Below are 18,655 nucleotides of genomic sequence, written 5' to 3' on the forward strand. Positions count from 1 at the left end.
GTGCTCGCTAGCCCCCGAGGAAACGTCAGTATTGAGGTGCTTTGCATTTCTCTAAAGCAATGGATTTTATTTTGGCGAAGTAAAATGTATAATGAAATATTTGATCGCTTCGGTGTCTTATTTCAACACGCTTTTCACAGCGTGTTAATTTCTTTGGGTGATTTACATACACACACACACACACACACACACACACACACACACACACACACACACACACACACACACACACACACACACACACACACACACACACACACACTCTCTCTCTCTCTCTCTCTCTCTCTCTCGCAGGAGTGTGTGTGTGTTGAAGTAGGGTTAAGGTACTCAAGGAAAGGCCAAGAACACAAAAGGCCGGCATTCCGGAAGGGAAACTATGAGGAGATAAGAAAATTTCTAAGAGATGTAGCTTGGGAAACGGGAAACAGAGCTCAGAGGAAAGACGGCCCCAAGACATGATGGACTACATCACGGAGAAGTGGAAAACATGGAATGGAGACAAGAAACCAATGGTTTAATCAGAGATGTATGATAGCAAAGCAACTAAGTCAAAGGGCGTGGAGAAACTATAGAAATAACAGGACAATAGAGAGCAGAGAAAGATACCACAGTGACAGGAATGAATGAGTACGTCAGGGGTGAGAAGAGAGACAGAGCGACAATACGAAAATGACATAGCGAGCAAGGCAAAGACTCAACTTAAATTGCTGCACAGCCACATCAGGAGAAAAACAACAGTGAAGGAACAGGTAATGAAATTGAGGGTAGGGGCAGACAGATTCACTATAAACGACAAGGAAGTGTGCGAAGAACTCAATAAAAGCAAATCTTGGAGGTGTTCACAGTAGAGCAAGGAGAAGTCCCAGAGATTAGAGAGGGAATATCAAACCAGACACCACCATAGGAGTTTGTGATTACCAAGGGGGAGGTGGGAAAGCATCTGCTAGAATTGGGTGTGACAAAAGCTATAGGACCGGATGGAATCTCACCATGGATACTAAAGGAAGGAGCAGAAGCACTGTGCCTGCCACTATCCATGGTCAATTAACGATTAATCAACCAATTACTCCATGGGATAACTGGGATCTATCAGTTGATTTTGTAAATGCGCCCAAGAAAGATAGTGTGCACTCTACATTATTAAAACAGTTAACACTGAAAAGCATCACTGAAAGTACTCAGAGTATGGGTAACGATGTGTATCAGTGCTATACCGACGGCTCCGTAGAAGAAGGTGGACGATGTACCGGATGTGCATGTAATATATTTGAACAATCTTCTCTCGTACATACAGCAATGAAGCGCGTCAATGACTGGGCAAGTACAACTCAAACCGAACTTGCAGGCATATACCTTTCCACTGAATTTTTAAAAGACAAAGGCAGTGGACTTATATACTGTGACTCGCAGAGTGCACTCCTGGCATTGAACGCACATAGTAGTGACAACCAGAAAATAGTCAGTGATATTCGAATGAATGTTTTAGCTGCTAAAGAAAACAGATTTGAAATTAAATTCCTATGGATACCATCACATGTTGGCATCTCAAGGCATGACACTGTTGATATGCTTGCAAAGACAGCCTGTAGGAAACGAGTGGTAGAAATTGATATGGGTGTTTCATTAGCAGTGACAAAGAGAATACTTAAACAAATATCTAATGAAGATCTCACCGACCTAACAAATTCACAAAGACCTGAAAGTTGTAGCATTAAATATTATGATAGATATCGTGAGGAGACATTCACATATGGGACTAATAGAACAAGAACCCGGCAATGTGATGTTATAGTGGCCAGAATACGCCTGTGATATAGACGTATCTGGCTGCTTTCTCAAAACCCAAATGGCGAGTACACAATGGTCAACTTTGTGAAAGAGAAAACATGCACTCTCTTGAACATTATGTTGTAGAATATCCCATATTGACTGACTTTCGCCCTCCTGGGCTAAGGTATGCTGAACTGTGTAATTACTATATGAGTACTGGAACACTTGATGATATATTGGACTTGTACCCAAGATTAACCATGTAATGTATCAATTATACAATGTATGTATGTGATGTAACTATATAACCTGAGCTTGTAAAAGCACCTTAATCACCTTCAGTGATTAAGTGCTTAATTGTACACTAGTTTCTCTATCAACTATCTCACCCTGTCAGAGTAAAAGTGACAAATGTATGTGAATTTATGTATGTGTGTATGTATATGTATGTGTATAAAGTATATATGGAAGCTGATCAGAATTACATTTCACCTTTGTAAATGCACATTAATGACACTATGTAAAAGACACATCAAACACTTTATGTAGGGCATACGTAAATCTGTGTATTTATGTATTTACGTATGTAGGTTAACTTAGCATTTTAAAAGGACCGAATCACCTTCTGTGGTTGATTGTTCAATAAACCCTTGAACTATATGTTTAACACATCTCTAACTCTGTCCATGAAGGACAGAAGAAAATGTATATATGCTGCTTAGCATTGTAACTGTGTGGCCACGTCTGTGGTAGAAAATAATAATAATAAAAAAACTACCCATGGTGTACAACAAATCATTGGTAACAGGTGAACTGCCAAGAATTTGGAAGATGGCCAATGTAGTCCCAATATACAAGAAGGGTGATAGGCAGGAGGCACTAAACTACAGGCCAGTATCCTTAACTTGCATACCATGCAAGAAGATGGAGAATATTGTGCGAAAGAAACTAGTGGACCATCTGGAGCAAAAGAACTTTGTAACACAACAGAAACATGGTTTCAGGGATGGCAAATCATTCCTCACAGGATTAATTGAATTCTATGACTTGGCAAGCACAACTAGGTGAGTACACTGGGGCCTGATAGCTGAGTGGACAACGCTCTGGACTCGTAATCCTAGGGTCCGGGTTCCATCCCCGATGATGGCAGAAACAAAATGGGCAGAGTTTCTTTCACCCTGATTCACCCCTATTACCTTACAGTAAATAGGTACTTGAGAGTTAGACTCAACCCCCGCAAGCACAACTAGGTGAATACACACGTACATAAACACCACTCACACACATCTACCAATTGATTGAGAGTTGAGAGGCGGGACCAAAGAGCCAGGGCTCAACCCTAGCAAGCACAACTCTGAGTACACACTCACTCTTGATGTCGCCTTAGTGATGAATATGTATATGAGTGAACATGAAACGCCAATTCAGGGGACATACCAGCAACACCAACTAATTGGCGGAGCGGATATCCAACTATTGCAGCTATTAACTGAAGCGAATGAGACATGAATCGAACACAAACCTACAAGCTGTGATACGAACGGTAGCCTGCAAACTATGCAGGGAACGATAGCCACCTAAACGTGCAGGGAACGACAGACACAAAAGAATGTAAGAGAACGCTTGCCACCAAGCCAAACAGAGAACGCTAGCCACCAAGCCAAACAGAGAACGCTTGCCACCAAGCCAAACAGAGAACGCTTGCCACCAAGCCAAACAGAGAACGCTTGCTACCAAGCTAAACAGAGAACACTGCCACCATGCCAAACAGAGAACGCTGCCACCAAGCTAAACAGAGAACGCTGCCACCATGCCACACAGAGAACGCTGCCACCAAGCCAAACAGAGAACGCTGCCACCAAGCCAAACAGAGAACGCCTGCCACCAAGCCAAACAGAGAACGCTGCCACCAAGCCAAACAGAGAACGCTAGCCACCAAGCCAAACAGAGAACGCTGCCACCAAGCCAAACAGAGAACGCTAGCCACCAAGCCAAACAGAGAACGCTGCCACCAAGCCAAACAGAGAACGCTTGCTACCAAGCTAAACAGAGAACGCTGCCACCAAGCCAAACAGAGAACGCTGCCACCAAGCCAAACAGAGAACGCTGCCACCAAGCCAAACAGAGAACGCTAGCCACCAAGCCAAGCAGAGAACGCTGCCACCAAGCCAAACAGAGAACGCTAGCCACCAAGCCAAACAGAGAACGCTAGCCACCAAGCCAAACAGAGAACGCTGCCACCAAGCCAAACAGAGAACGCTAGCCACCAAGCCAAACAGAGAACGCTAGCCACCAAGCCAAACAGAGAACGCTGCCACCAAGCCAAACAGAGAACGCTGCCACCAAGCCAAACAGAGAACGCTAGCCACCAAGCCAAGCAGAGAACGCTGCCACCAAGCCAAACAGAGAACGCTAGCCACCAAGCCAAACAGAGAACGCTAGCCACCAAGCCAAACAGAGAACGCTGCCACCAAGCCAAACAGAGAACGCTAGCCACCAAGCCAAACAGAGAACGCTAGCCACCAAGCCAAACAGAGAACGCTGCCACCAAGCCAAACAGAGAACGCTAGCCACCAAGCCAAGCAGAGAACGCTGCCACCAAGCCAAACAGAGAACGCTAGCCACCAAGCCAAACAGAGAACGCTAGCCACCAAGCCAAACAGAACGCTGCCACCAAGCCAAACAGAGAACGCTAGCCACCAAGCCAAACAGAGAACGCTAGCCACCAAGCCAAACAGAGAACGCTGCCACCAAGCCAAACAGAGAACGCTGCCACCAAGCCAAACAGAGAACGCTAGCCACCAAGCCAAACAGAGAACGCTGCCACCAAGCCAAACAGAGAACGCTTGCTACCAAGCTAAACAGAGAACGCTGCCACCAAGCCAAACAGAGAACGCTGCCACCAAGCCAAACAGAGAACGCTGCCACCAAGCCAAACAGAGAACGCTAGCCACCAAGCCAAGCAGAGAACGCTGCCACCAAGCCAAACAGAGAACGCTAGCCACCAAGCCAAACAGAGAACGCTAGCCACCAAGCCAAACAGAGAACGCTGCCACCAAGCCAAACAGAGAACGCTAGCCACCAAGCCAAACAGAGAACGCTAGCCACCAAGCCAAACAGAGAACGCTGCCACCAAGCCAAACAGAGAACGCTGCCACCAAGCTAAACAGAGAACGCTAGCCACCAAGCCAAGCAGAGAACGCTGCCACCAAGCCAAACAGAGAACGCTAGCCACCAAGCCAAACAGAGAACGCTAGCCACCAAGCCAAACAGAGAACGCTGCCACCAAGCCAAACAGAGAACGCTAGCCACCAAGCCAAACAGAGAACGCTAGCCACCAAGCCAAACAGAGAACGCTGCCACCAAGCCAAACAGAGAACGCTGCCACCAAGCTAAACAGAGAACGCTAGCCACCAAGCCAAGCAGAGAACGCTGCCACCAAGCCAAACAGAGAACGCTAGCCACCAAGCCAAACAGAGAACGCTAGCCACCAAGCCAAACAGAGAACGCTGCCACCAAGCCAAACAGAGAACGCTTGCCACCAAATCATGCAGTGAACGCTTACCTAGAACCCATGAAGTGAATGCTAGCCTTCCAAGTCATGAAGCAAACTCTAACCTTATGACACGATACTAAAGCCAGTCTATTTCATGGAGTTGAGTTATTTGTAGGTTACTAAGAAAACATTATCATACACGCCTTGAAGTTATCGCTAAATATCCATACAATATTTGTCAAATAAGCATGAAGTCAACGTCAAATATCTCATGCAATAATTACCATGCAATAATCTCCAAATAACCATGCAATAACCAGCAACATATGCCATACAGAAATCGGCAACCAATTCTTCGAGATTATCTCCATGATTGAGCCTATTGCCGCCCCATGGCTCTTAAGGCCTCCAAAGACTCCCATGGGCGATGATAGTGGCTTCCGCAACTGAACAGTCCTGAGAATGCAGACTCAAGTCGTTCAGCCTGCAAGGCTCATTGTCCCACACCTCGTCAGTAGAATATCATCCTTATAGAAGCAGGAGGCAGTTCACTTTCTTACGGCCTTCGATCCTGGTCGCTACCAACCTGGATGCAACTCTTGGTAATTTCCCAGTAGATCTATTCATAACTTTTTGTAATATTTATCTTTAATCTGGTGATCTGGTGTGTTGTGTAGTGTCGGGTAATATTATATGCATTAAAAATACACATGAAGGGCTTAATGGGGCCTTAACCACTCTCGCTCTCGAAGGTGAATACAAATACACTGAATGAATTTTTAAGCTACTGTAAATGATAGGTTGCAACTTGAAAAGCCATTCAAAATGATAGCTTGCAACTTTAAAGCAACTGTAAATGACAGGTTACAGCTTTAACGAGACTGCTTGGAACTTGAAAAGACTATAAATGATAGCTTGCAACCTAAAGCAACTGAAAATGATATCTTGAAACTTAAACAACTGTAAAGTTTCATTGCAACTAAAAAGCTAGTGTAATTGATAGCTTACAACTTTAGAGCCACCATAGAGGATATTTTGCATCTTAAAGCCACTGTACATGATAACCTGCAACTTAAAGTCAAATGTAAATGATTGCTTGCAATTTAAAAGGAAATACAAATGCATCTTAAAAACGACTGCAAATTATATTTTACAACCTGAAAGCGACTCTGTATGATAGCTTGCAACATGTTTAAACGGTAGCTTAATAAAAGCTACTCCAAATGATCGCTTGCAACTTAAAAATGACTCTAAACATAATGCTACTCCAAATGATAGCTTGCAACATAATGCTACTCCAAATGATAGCTTGCAACAATGCTACTCCAAATGATAGCTTGCAACATAATGCTACTCCAAATGATAGCTTGCAACAATGCTACTCCAAATGATAGCTTGCAACATAATGCTACTCCAAATGATAGCTTGCAACAATGCTACTCCAAATGATAGCTTGCAACATAATGCTACTCCAAATGATAGCTTGCAACATAATGCTACTCCAAATGATAGCTTGCAACAATGCTACTCCAAATGATAGCTTGCAACATAATGCTAATTCAAATGATAGCTTGCAACAATGCTACTCCAAATGATAGCTTGCAACAATGCTACTCCAAATGATAGCTTGCAACATAATGCTAATTCAAATGATAGCTTGCAACAATGCTACTCCAAATGATAGCTTGCAACAATGCTACTCCAAATGATAGCTTGCAACATAATGCTAATTCAAATGATAGCTTGCAACAATGCTACTCCAAATGATAGCTTGCAACAATGCTACTCCAAATGATAGCTTGCAACAATGCTACTCCAAATGATAGCTTGCAACATAATGCTACTCCAAATGATAGCTTGCAACAATGCTACTCCAAATGATAGCTTGCAACATAATGCTACTCCAAATGATAGCTTGCAACAATGCTACTCCAAATGATATGAACTGAAGGGAATATTCATGATTTTCTTTTGATCTCGTTTATATATTATATATATTTTAAAAATAAAATAAAGAAATAAAAACTAAATTAATACTTGGATGTTGTGTGTCTTGTGGCTGACTTGGATGCTACTGATGTTGATGATGATAATGATGATGATGATGATGATGATGATGATATCGTTGAGGACTGTATGATGACAATATGATTTTAATGCTAAGGGTAATTATGATATTCCAGTTATCTCTTTGACCTTGTAACTAATTGTGGTATTAACGCCTTAATGTGAACTACGTTTATTCCTTTACCCCAGAGGCTCTGTAGCTTTCTCCTTCCCTCCCCTTTCTCAGCAGACCCACTCCACCTCTCAGCAGACACCGCACCCCCTCACAGCAGACCGCACCCTCACACAGCAGACCGCACCCCCCTCACAGCAGACCCCCACCCCCCTCACAGCAGACCCCCACCCCCCTCACAGCAGACCTACACCCCCCCTCACAGCAGACACTGCACCCGCTCACAGCAGACCCTCCGCGTGCCTGACTCTTCAGAAAATCACGTTTTAGCACACCTTTGATGTCCCGTTTCCCATCTGAACACGATCAATTTCCCTCTCTCCCCTCGGTGCCGGTGTCTGCTCGATGGCCAGACTATCACATCTGCCAATCAGATTACACACTCTTGCGCTCGTAACTACCCGTCCGGAAAAGGTGTCCTGGAACTGGCTCGTCAGGGCCCCGTGGAGGACCAGAATCGCTTGCTCTTTTGAAGGTATGATCAAGCGGAGGGGATAAGGCGCTGTGGACAAACAGGACAACAGGATTATCTCTGGAAGATGGATCGGTCTTAGTCCGTCTCTTAATCCTTCGACCAGATGAGAAGCTTCAAAAACCTCTCTCTCTCTCTCTCTCTCTCTCTCTCTCTCTCTCTCTCTCTCTCTCTCTCTCTCTCTCTCTCTCTCTCTCTCTCTCTCTCTCTCTCTCGTTCTCTCTCTCTTTCTCTCTCTCTCTCTCTCTCTCTCTCTCTCTCTCTCTCTCTCTCTCTCTCTCTCTCTCTCTCTCTCTCTCTCTCTCTCTCTCTCTCTCTCTTTCTCTTTCTCTCTTTCTCTCTCTTCTCTCTCTCTCTTCCGAGGCCGATGCATCGGAAACTTTAATTTTGATTGATACATTTAAACGGATTTTTTGATTACGTAAAAAATGTGACGTCTTAGGTGAGAGAACAGCAGCAGATCGTGCTTGAGCTCTTGGGCTCCTACTCCCAAAGTTTCTCACTCATCCACCTACTATCCAGCTTAACTTGTAAATGTTGTGCTTCAAGTTCTGGGCCCCATCTCATTTACGCTGACCCATCCACCTTATGGGTTATGTGTGTGTTTAACATTTTAGAATCTACTCCCCAAATTCTCACCTATCCACTCACTATCCTCATCCATCCACTTACTACCATCACTCATCAGCTGACTTTTCTCACCCATCCACTCTCTATCCTCACTCATCAGCTTACTATCTTCACTCATCAGCTTACAGTCCTCACTCATCAGCTTACTTTTCTCACCCATCCACTTACTCTCCTCACCCATCCACTTACTATCCTGTATAGTTTGTTGGTTAAGGTTTACGGCCTAGCTGAGGCTATCCGGGCCGCGGGGACGCTAAGCCACGAAATCATCTCAAGATAACCTTAAGAGGAGAAGATAACCCCACTTACCATTCAACTTAACATGTGATGATAGCATCACACCTAAGGTGTCTTGCTGCCACCCATGGTCTCACCCATCCACTTACTGTCCAGCACTTGAGCCTTCACCCATTTATTGTACAACTTAACCTTACTAATTGTAGCACTGTGGTTTAGCTTCTCAGGTCCCATCCATAGACTCTCCTCTCTTCAATCCTTGAGTGTGAGTGTGTGTGTGCTCACCTAATTGTGCTCACCTAATTGTGCTTGCGGGGGTTGAGCTCTGGCTCTTTGGTCCCGCCTCTCAACCGTCAATCAACTGGTGTACAGATTCCTGAGCCTATTGGGCTCTATCATATCTACATTTGAAACTGTGAATGGAGTCAGCCTCCACCACATCACTTCCTAATGCATTCCATTTACTAACTACTCTGACACTGAAAAAGTTCTTTCTAACGTCTCTGTGGCTCATTTGGGTACTCAGCTTCCACCTGTGTCCCCTTGTTCGCGTCCCACCAGTGTTGAATAGTTCATCCTTGTTTACCCGGTCGATTCCCCTGAGGATTTTGTAGGTTGTTATCATGTCCCCCCTTACTCTTCTGTCTTCCAGTGTCGTAAGGTGCATTTCCCGCAGCCTTTCCTCATAACTCATGCCTCTTAGTTCTGGGACTAGTCTAGTAGCATACCTTTGGACTTTTTCCAGCTTCGTCTTGTGTGTGTGTGTGTGTGTGTGTGTGTGTACTCACCTATTTGTGCTTGCAGGGGGGGTTGTGCTCTGGCTTTTAGGTCCCGCCTCTCAACCATCAATCAACAGGTGTACAGGTTCTAAAGAGTGTGTGTGTGTGTGTGTGTGTGTGTGTGTGTTTGCGTGTGCGATCATGTATGTGCTGTACATACATGATGTGATGAGTGACGGTCCCTGGCTCCACTCTCGATGCCTTGACAGTCCAATCAATCATCGTGTCTATCCCTCACAACCACCTGTTACTCACCTCTTTCCGGATAGTTTGATATTCACACTTGATAGTATTTTCCTTCTGGCTAGATAGTACTGTCCCTTGCGTCAGGTATTCGGGCTAGATAATACCGTCCCTTGCGTTAGATAGTTTTGTCCCTTATGATAGTATTGTCCCTCTCGATGGATAGTATTTTGGTCATTAATATTTCACGTTCCCTCTATGGTGTTTGTATCTCAGAGTATCCCTCAGTACACACTAGACTCGTCTCGAAGCACCCTGTGCTAAGTTGGCAACTCTATAGTTTGCTGTTGCCATAATGTTGGTTTTGCTGAACACTGTTTGATGTTGCTATGAGACTATTTTAAATATCAACATTCGTATTCGATGAAGTTCGAACAATGTTATGATCAATATTACCTATTTATTCACAAATATCTTCATCAACAAAGATCAAATGCTCGTTAATGCAGCCACTTAAACTCGCTGTTTATGAATGAAAAACGGTTTACACACGACTCACAACTGATGACGTTCGAACAAGTGCTTCGTTGACCAATTTTGTTCGAACCACAACGATATAAATGCTTCACCCATGTATTACAAATACAAATAATCGTCAACAGAACCTAGACACCTAACCTAATCTATGGCTATATATGCACAATATGCTAATATCTTATAATATTAATTCATATTTGAGAAAATTAATTTTTTGAATGAACAGCATGTACAAATTTATGAATGCGTCTGTGGGGTCGACCGCTGAATGTAATGGACTTGAGTCGAGGACGGGTTGATCACACCAAGTCTCCATATGGAAGGCAAGAAAGCTCCCTATCAAATACGTAAATGTGTGTCCTTCAAACCCACGCCAGAAACCATCAAATCAACGCCATCTGTTGACGGTGATGTGAGGCACCTTGGTTCAGGTGTCAATTTATCTATCCAGGGGGTAGTTGCCGGTTTCGCCGGCAGGGGGTGTGGGTGTCTCTACCCTCCCTGCTGTTCCTGGTGGTGTGGACGTGGCGTGTTTACGATGGGCAGCCATCTTCCAGTTGTCGTGAGGGTGAACTCCATAGGTTTGGAGTTTACTGGCCGTGCAGGTTACCCTCTTGTGGACTTGGTCTTGAGTGACATGCTCAGGGTCCCGGTCCAGGACGTCTTCGGTGTCGAGCTGGTCACTGCTCGCCGTGTGATCATAAAGTTTGTGGGTGAGGCAGTGTACCGTGGTTTTCTCCGGAGGTATGAGGGGCGTACTTTGCTGCTGTAGGACAGCAACGGGTCTGTGACCATTTCGGACCGCAGTGGTGCTGTGACATATGTAAGTGTCCATGGCGCCCCCATGGAGTTTCCTGAGACTCTCCTCCAGCGTTTCTTCCAGAGGTATGGCTCCGTCGTCAGTGTGCGGATGAACTCGCTGTCATCTGGAAAGTATTCGGGCGTGAAGACCAACATTCGGACCCTCGGGATGCGACTGAGGTCGGACATTCCGTCATCTGTCCGGCTGTTAGGGTACTACGTGCGGGTGTTTTATGCCCGGCAACCCCGTACTTGTTTCCGGTGTGGCTTGTTGGGGCATCAGGCTGCCGAGTGTACTGCTGATCCGGTTGCTCCCGTGAATTTGTTCCGTGAAGAGGATTTTTCCGCCGCTCCCTCTGGAGGAGGACTCCGGGGGTGAGGAGGTGAGCGTCCCGTCGTTCGCTGCTGAGGCTCCCCCAGCATCGCCCGACGTTCCCCCGGTTGTTGCAGACCCTCCTCCGGATGTTGCGGTGCCGTCGGATGTTACTCCTGATCCTGTCTCTGGCCTTGCCGCTCCCGTGGACCTTCCTGGTACTCCCTGTGAGGCGTCGTCGTCTGCTTTCTCGTCTTCGGCTGCTGAACCTGGCCCTGCATCCTACCCTCGGGTCCCAACTGTGCTGGGTGCTGGGGAGGCTGCGGAGCCTCCTGCTGTGTGTGGTCCAGTTCCCTCTGTGGTAGAGGCTGCTGCTGTTCTGTGTCGGTGCGTCCGGCTAGTGGTGCCCATGTTTCTGGGTCAGCCAGAAGGCTCTGATATCCGGCTGGAGCCCAAACGTTCCAGGCGTTCGTCTACTGCCTGGGTCGATGTTGGGGACTTCAGTGACTGTGAGTCACTGTGTTGACGGTGTGGATCAGGATGCGTCGTTGTCTCCGCGGTTGGTGGTGGCGGAGGTTCATGTCCCTGCTGGTGCTGTTGCCAGTGTCTCGGGTGTGCATTCTGTTCCTTCCCTGCCAAGGGGCTCTCCGCAGTGGGTTGTGGTGGCTTCCGCTGCCGGGGATAGTGCGGATGCTGGTGCTGGGCGTGGCCTGGTCGTGACTTTACGAAAGGATGCGCGCCGCCCTGGTTCCCTGCAGTCGTCTAGTGGTGTGCCTGTGGCCGCTGGTGCCCCTGTGATGGTGCCCTCTGACCAGCTCTCTCCTGTGGGGTTGCGACTTGAGGCTCTGGAGGCCGTGGTTGCCGTGGTCTGAAGTACTGGAGGATTTTCAAGATGAGCGGGTTGCCGGTGTATGGCGTAGGGTGGCGGTTACTCGCCTCCTCCGGAGTAACACCGTCTGGATTCCCTGTTTGCAGGTGTTTGTTGCTGGGGTTCCGGATAATATGGCGCCCCCGGTGGAGGGTCAGACCACTTGGGGAAGTGGCTGCTTTGGGAGGCGTTCAATGTGCGGTTCCCCCGGGTCTTGTTCCCGGGCAAATATGTCGGCTGATTCCATGTTACTGTAGTGTTGTGTGCCCCTATAGCCTTTTGTTTGCCCTATTGTGTTCTGTACCCGTGCCTCTCCCTTATTTGTTGTGAGGCCGGTGTTTTGGTGAGGGCGTTTTTATTCCTGAATTTGCTTTTGTGTTACTTTGCCATGTGTGTTCTACTTATGCATTGCTTGTGTTTTTTTATTTTTTTATTTTTATTTTTTTTATTATTTGTTTTATGTTTTTATTATTGTTTTTTTGTTTTTGTTTTTATTTTTGGCTTGTTGTGTGCTGTGCGTTTTTCTTGTTCTATTTTCATGATGTTCCTTTATGTTGTGTTTTTGTTCTCGGTCCTTCAGGCCGGTGCTTGTTTGTTTGTTGTATATGTTACTCTGTTTCGTTTCTTGATTGCATGGAGTGCTAGTGTGTTATGATTGTATGTTTTGGGCCTCTCTCTTTGTTTGTTTGTTGCGAGGCGGTCGGTGTGGTGTGTTTTTATTCATGTCTTGTTTCGGTGATGTACAAGTGCACTGGTGTTTTCTGCTTGCATTACGTGTTGTACTTGTTTTATTTTTATTTTGTTGTATATTGTAATTTTCTTGTTTTTGTTGTTACTCTTGATGTTTGATTTGTTTTGAGATGTTTTGTACTGTTACTGTTCTTGCTTGTTTGACATTGTTTTGTATTTTGTGTCTTGATGTATGCTATGTTTCTCGTGCATTTACCGTGTTTGTAATATGTTGTACTGTGGTGTCTGCCCTTCTGGCCGCTGGTTTCTTGTTTTGTTATGTTTTCTATGTTCTTGTCTTGTTTTTTATTGTATTTAATTTACATGCTATGCATGTACAAATAAAAATAAAAAAATAAAAATATTTGCCTATTCTAAAACCGTGACACAAACGTAAACTAATTATTCTGATGTAAGTTACCCTGGAAATAATTTTAGTAGGGAACCAATATTATTTGATCTAATATCTTCACACTGAAATAGTCCTTCACGTGACCTGACCTGGGAGGGTCAGAGTTGAATATGCAAATTGCCCAAATTTGAAGAAGGAATTTGGTATATACACTAAGAGATAATTATATATGCTTAAAGTTCCCTTTTTTCTCGGAATTCTCTCCTTTTGGCGATTTCCCTTATATATAAATGGAGAGAATTCCGAGAAAAAAGGGAACTTTAAGCATATATAATTATCTCTTAGTGTATATACCAAATTCCTTCTTCAAATTTGGGCAATTTGCATATTCAACTCTGACCCTCCCAGGTCAGGTCACGTGAAGGACTATTTCAGTGTGAAGATATTAGATCAAATAATATTGGTTCCCTACTAAAATTATTTCCAGGGTAACTTACATCAGAATAATTAGGTTACGTTTGTGTCACGGTTTTAGAATAGGCAAATATTTTTTATGTTTTTATTTTTATTTTTACATGCATAGCATGTAAAAATGGGTTTTTCTTTCTTAGCTGTATATTATTGACTCCGTTTCAATGTTATTTGTATTCTTCCCATCTGTTTTCTTCCGCCTGCAGCTTTCGCAGTCATTTTAAATAGAATCCAAGGTTAGAGTTTTCATAACTTTTGTCAATATTCTTGTTCTAGACGGCATTAACCCAGCCAGTCCGAGTGCTTGGGTCAATGGCCTTGTTCCTGAGGGCTGTAACTACCAGCTAGCCGTGAAAAGTTGCGGTCGTGTTACTGGTATTTGGAGGTAAAAAGAGCCCTTATTGTGCGCCAATATCAGGAGTGGGGACAGTTAACGTTGTCATTTCAGTGAAAAGTTGTTTAATCAGGGCGTGCGTTTGAGGCAGGTTGAGGGCCACGGTGACCGGTTGACGCGCCACGGTGACCGGTTGAGGGCCACGGTGACCGGTTGACGCGCCACGGTGACCGGTTGAGGCGCCACGGTGACCGGTTGAGGGGCCACGGTGACCGGTTGAGGGGCCACGGTGACCGGTTGAGGGCCACGGTGACCGGTTGAGGGGCCACGGTGACCGGTTGAGGGGCCACGGTGACCGGTTGAGGGGCCACGGTGACCGGTTGAGGGGCCACGGTGACCGGTTGAGGGGCCACGGTGACCGGTTGAGGGGCCACGGTGACCGGTTGAGGGGCCACGGTGACCGGTTGAGGGGCCACGGTGACCGGTTGAGGGCCACGATGACCGGTTGAGGGGCCACGGTGACCGGTTGAGGGCCACGGTGACCGGTTGAGGCGCCACGGTGACCGGTTGAGGGGCCACGGTGACCGGTTGAGGGCCACGGTGGCCCGCCTTACTGTGTAGGGGAGCAACAGCATGGCCCCTTCACTACCCCGCCACACCAACACGCATCCACCACCCCTTACATCAACTCCCCCTCATCAACTAACCCCCCCCCTCCCCCTCATCAACTAACCCCCCCCCCTCCCCCTCACCACCCACATATCAGAGACAACCCACCCACCCCACCCAATCTCCTCTCCCTCACCCTTCCACACTCAACTCATCAACCATGCATCAATTTTAGCAACAATACCGTGGGAGATTAAAGTTTACCAGGTGGTCTCTTCCCCCCCCCCCCAGCCCCAGCCCGACACTCTAGTTATTATTACTCCTCCCATCTCCCCCAGCGGCCGGGGAGAGGGGAGAGATGGGTGGGGGGAGAGGGGAGAGATAGAACAGAAGGCAGAGGAGGAAGAGAAATGTTGGGACAGAAAGGGGGAGGCAGGACATGGGAGGGATTGTAGGGGTTGTCTCCCCTCCCCCCCCCCCTATACTTGCTACCCACCATCCTCCCCTCGGGGAGAGGGGAGAGGAGGGGTGAGGAGAGAGGAGAGATATGAGCAGGGAGAGGTAGAAAGAACAAAAGACAAAAGCGGGAGAGGTAGAAAGAATAGTAGGCAGAGGGAGAGGGAAGAGTTAGCAGAGAGAGAGAGAGAGACGAGGAAAGGGGGGCGGGGGGGGGTAGGTAGTACACCTCATTCCTGCTTCCAACCACCTTTCCCACAGAAGGGAGAGGAGGAACAGTGCTCACAAGAGGGAGAGGAATGTTAAAAGGGGGAGAAATAAGAGAAGAGCAAATCCACAAGGGCCGTGACGAGGATTCGAACCTGCGTCCGGGAGCATCCCAGACACTGCCTTAATCGACTGAGCTACGACAGGGTAAAAGGGTTGAAACCGAAGTTCTACTGAACTTACTGGATCCCGTAGCCAGTGATTAAGGCAGTGTCTGGGATGCTCCCGGACGCATGTTCGAATCCTCGTCACGGCCCTTGTGTATTTGTTAATTTGATGCATCACGTTAGTGTGATCTCTGTGTGTAGAGAAGAGCAGACAGGACAGGAAGAGGAAATATAGAATAAAAGGAGGAGAAGGGAGGGGACGGAGAGGAAAGGATGGTGGAAGAGAAGGGATGTGGAACAGATGGGGGGAAAGGTAGAACGGGAAGTGAGAGGTGAATCAAAGCAAATCATCAGAGAAAAACGCTAAGCCTGTTTCACAATATAGCACTTGGAAGAAATACGGGACAGAATAAGAACTGGTATATGAGAACAGAATAAGAACTGGGATATAAGAACACAAGAAGAACTAGAACAAAAGGAATGAAGGAACGACACAAACAGTTGGACCGGCTGAAATCGAACGCCAACCCTCCAAAATGCGAAGTCGTCACTTCCCCCCAAAAAAATGGATAGACAAAGACTATCCATTGACTATCTTTAGATTGACTAAAGAAGAGGAAAGAAGGTAGTGGGGAGGAGGTGGAAGGAGAGGGAGAACAAGAGAGAAAGTACTGAACATAGTACATAGAGTGAGAGATACATAGAGGGATAATACATAGTGGGAGTGATGCTCTCGGACGTAGGTTCGAATCCTCGTCACGGCCCTTGTGGATTTGTTCATTAGGGTGGGAAAGAGAGACCAGAACTCTCATTTGGAACATATTCACTTAACCAACTATATGAAGGCTCAAGTACACAGCTGACTTCTGCTTCAACAAACACACAGCTTACTACAGCTTCAACAAGTACACAGCTGACTTCTGCTTCAACAAACACACAGCTTACTACAGCTTCAACAAGTACACAGCTTCCTACAGCTTCAACAAGTACACAGCTGGATTCTGCTTCAACAAGTACACAGCTGACTTCTGCTTCAACAAGTACACAGCTTCCTACAGCTTCAACAAGTACACAGCTGACTTCAGCTTCAACAATTACACAGCTGACTTCAGCTTCAACAAGTACACAGCTGACTTCTGCTTCAACAAGTACACAGCTGGATTCTGCTTCAACAAGTACACAGCTTCCTACAGCTTCAACAAGTACACAGCTGACTTCAGCTTCAACAAGTACACAGCTGACTTCAGCTTCAACAAGTACACAGCTTACTTCTGCTTCAACAAGTACACAGCTGACTTCTGCTTCAACAAGCACACAGCTTCCTACAGCTTCAACAAGTACACAGCTGATTTCAGCTTCAACAAGTACACAGCTGACTTCAGCTTCAACAAGTACACAGCTGACTTCAGCTTCAACAAGTACACAGCTGACTTCAGCTTCAACAAGTACACAGCTGACTTCAGCTTCAACAAGTACACAGCTGACTTCAGCTTCAACAAGTACACAGCTGACTTCAGCTTCAACAAGTACACAGCTGACTTCAGCTTCAACAAGTACACAGCTGACTTCAGCTTCAACAAGTCCACAGCTGACTTCAGCTTCAACAAGTACACAGCTGACTTCTGCTTCAACAAGTACACAGCTGGATTCTGCTTCAACAAGTACACAGCTGACTTCTGCTTCAACAAGTACACAGCTGGATTCTGCTTCAACAAGTACACAGCTGACTTCAACTTCAACAAGTACACAGCTGGCTTCTGCTTCAACAATTACACAGCTTCCTACAGCTTCAACAAGTACACAGCTGACTTCAGCTTCAACAAGTACACAGCTGACTTCAGCTTCAACAAGTACACAGCTGACTTCAGCTTCAACAAGTACACAGCTGACTTCAGCTTCAACAAGTACACAGCTGACTTCAGCTTCAACAAGTACACAGCTGACTTCAGCTTCAACAAGTACACAGCTGACTTCAGCTTCAACAAGTACACAGCTGACTTCAGCTTCAACAAGTACACAGCTGACTTCAGCTTCAACAAGTACACAGCTGACTTCAGCTTCAACAAGTACACAGCTGACTTCAGCTTCAACAAGTACACAGCTGACTTCAGCTTCAACAAGTACACAGCTGACTTCAGCTTCAACAAGTACACAGCTGACTTCAGCTTCAACAAGTACACAGCTGACTTCAGCTTCAACAAGTACACAGCTGACTTCAGCTTCAACAAGTACACAGCTGACTTCAGCTTCAACAAGTACACAGCTGACTTCAGCTTCAACAAGTACACAGCTGACTTCAGCTTCAACAAGTACACAGCTGACTTCAGCTTCAACAAGTACACAGCTGACTTCAGCTTCAACAAGTACACAGCTGACTTCAGCTTCAACAAGTACACAGCTGACTTCAGCTTCAACAAGTACACAGCTGACTTCAGCTTCAACAAGTACACAGCTGACTTCAGCTTCAACAAGTACACAGCTGACTTCAGCTTCAACAAGTACACAGCTGACTTCAGCTTCAACAAGTACACAGCTGACTTCAGCTTCAACAAGTACACAGCTGACTTCAGCTTCAACAAGTACACAGCTGACTTCTGCTTCAACAAGTACACAGCTGACTTCTGCTTCAACAAGTACACAGCTGACTTCAGCTTCAACAAGTACACAGCTGACTTCAGCTTCAACAAGTACACAGCTGACTTCAGCTTCAACAAGTACACAGCTGACTTCAGCTTCAACAAGTACACAGCTGACTTCTGCTTCAACAAGCACACAGCTTCCTACAGCTTCAACAAGTACACAGCTGACTTCTGCTTCAACAAGTACACAGCTGACTTCTGCTTCAACAAGTACACAGCTTCCTACAGCTTCAACAAGTACACAGCTGACTTCAGCTTCAACAAGTACACAGCTGACTTCTGCTTCAACAAGCACACAGCTGACTTCTGCTTCAACAAGTACACAGCTGACTTCTGCTTCAACAAGTACACAGCTGACTTCTGCTT

General features: G+C 46.0%; 1 protein-coding gene across 1 annotated transcript; it reads right to left on the bottom strand.

Annotated features, from left to right (window-relative positions):
* Positions 1–14,336: 14,336 nt before the first annotated feature.
* On the bottom strand, positions 14,337–14,846 carry LOC123753528 (uncharacterized). The gene has a single exon (XM_045735496.2). It carries the CDS (start codon positions 14,844–14,846, stop codon positions 14,337–14,339), a length of 510 nt encoding a protein of 169 aa, XP_045591452.2.
* Between the last annotated feature and the right edge of the window lie 3,809 nt (positions 14,847–18,655).

Source organism: Procambarus clarkii, chromosome 20 (assembly GCF_040958095.1).
Source record: "Procambarus clarkii isolate CNS0578487 chromosome 20, FALCON_Pclarkii_2.0, whole genome shotgun sequence".
NCBI classification, from domain to species: Eukaryota; Metazoa; Arthropoda; class Malacostraca; order Decapoda; family Cambaridae; genus Procambarus; species Procambarus clarkii.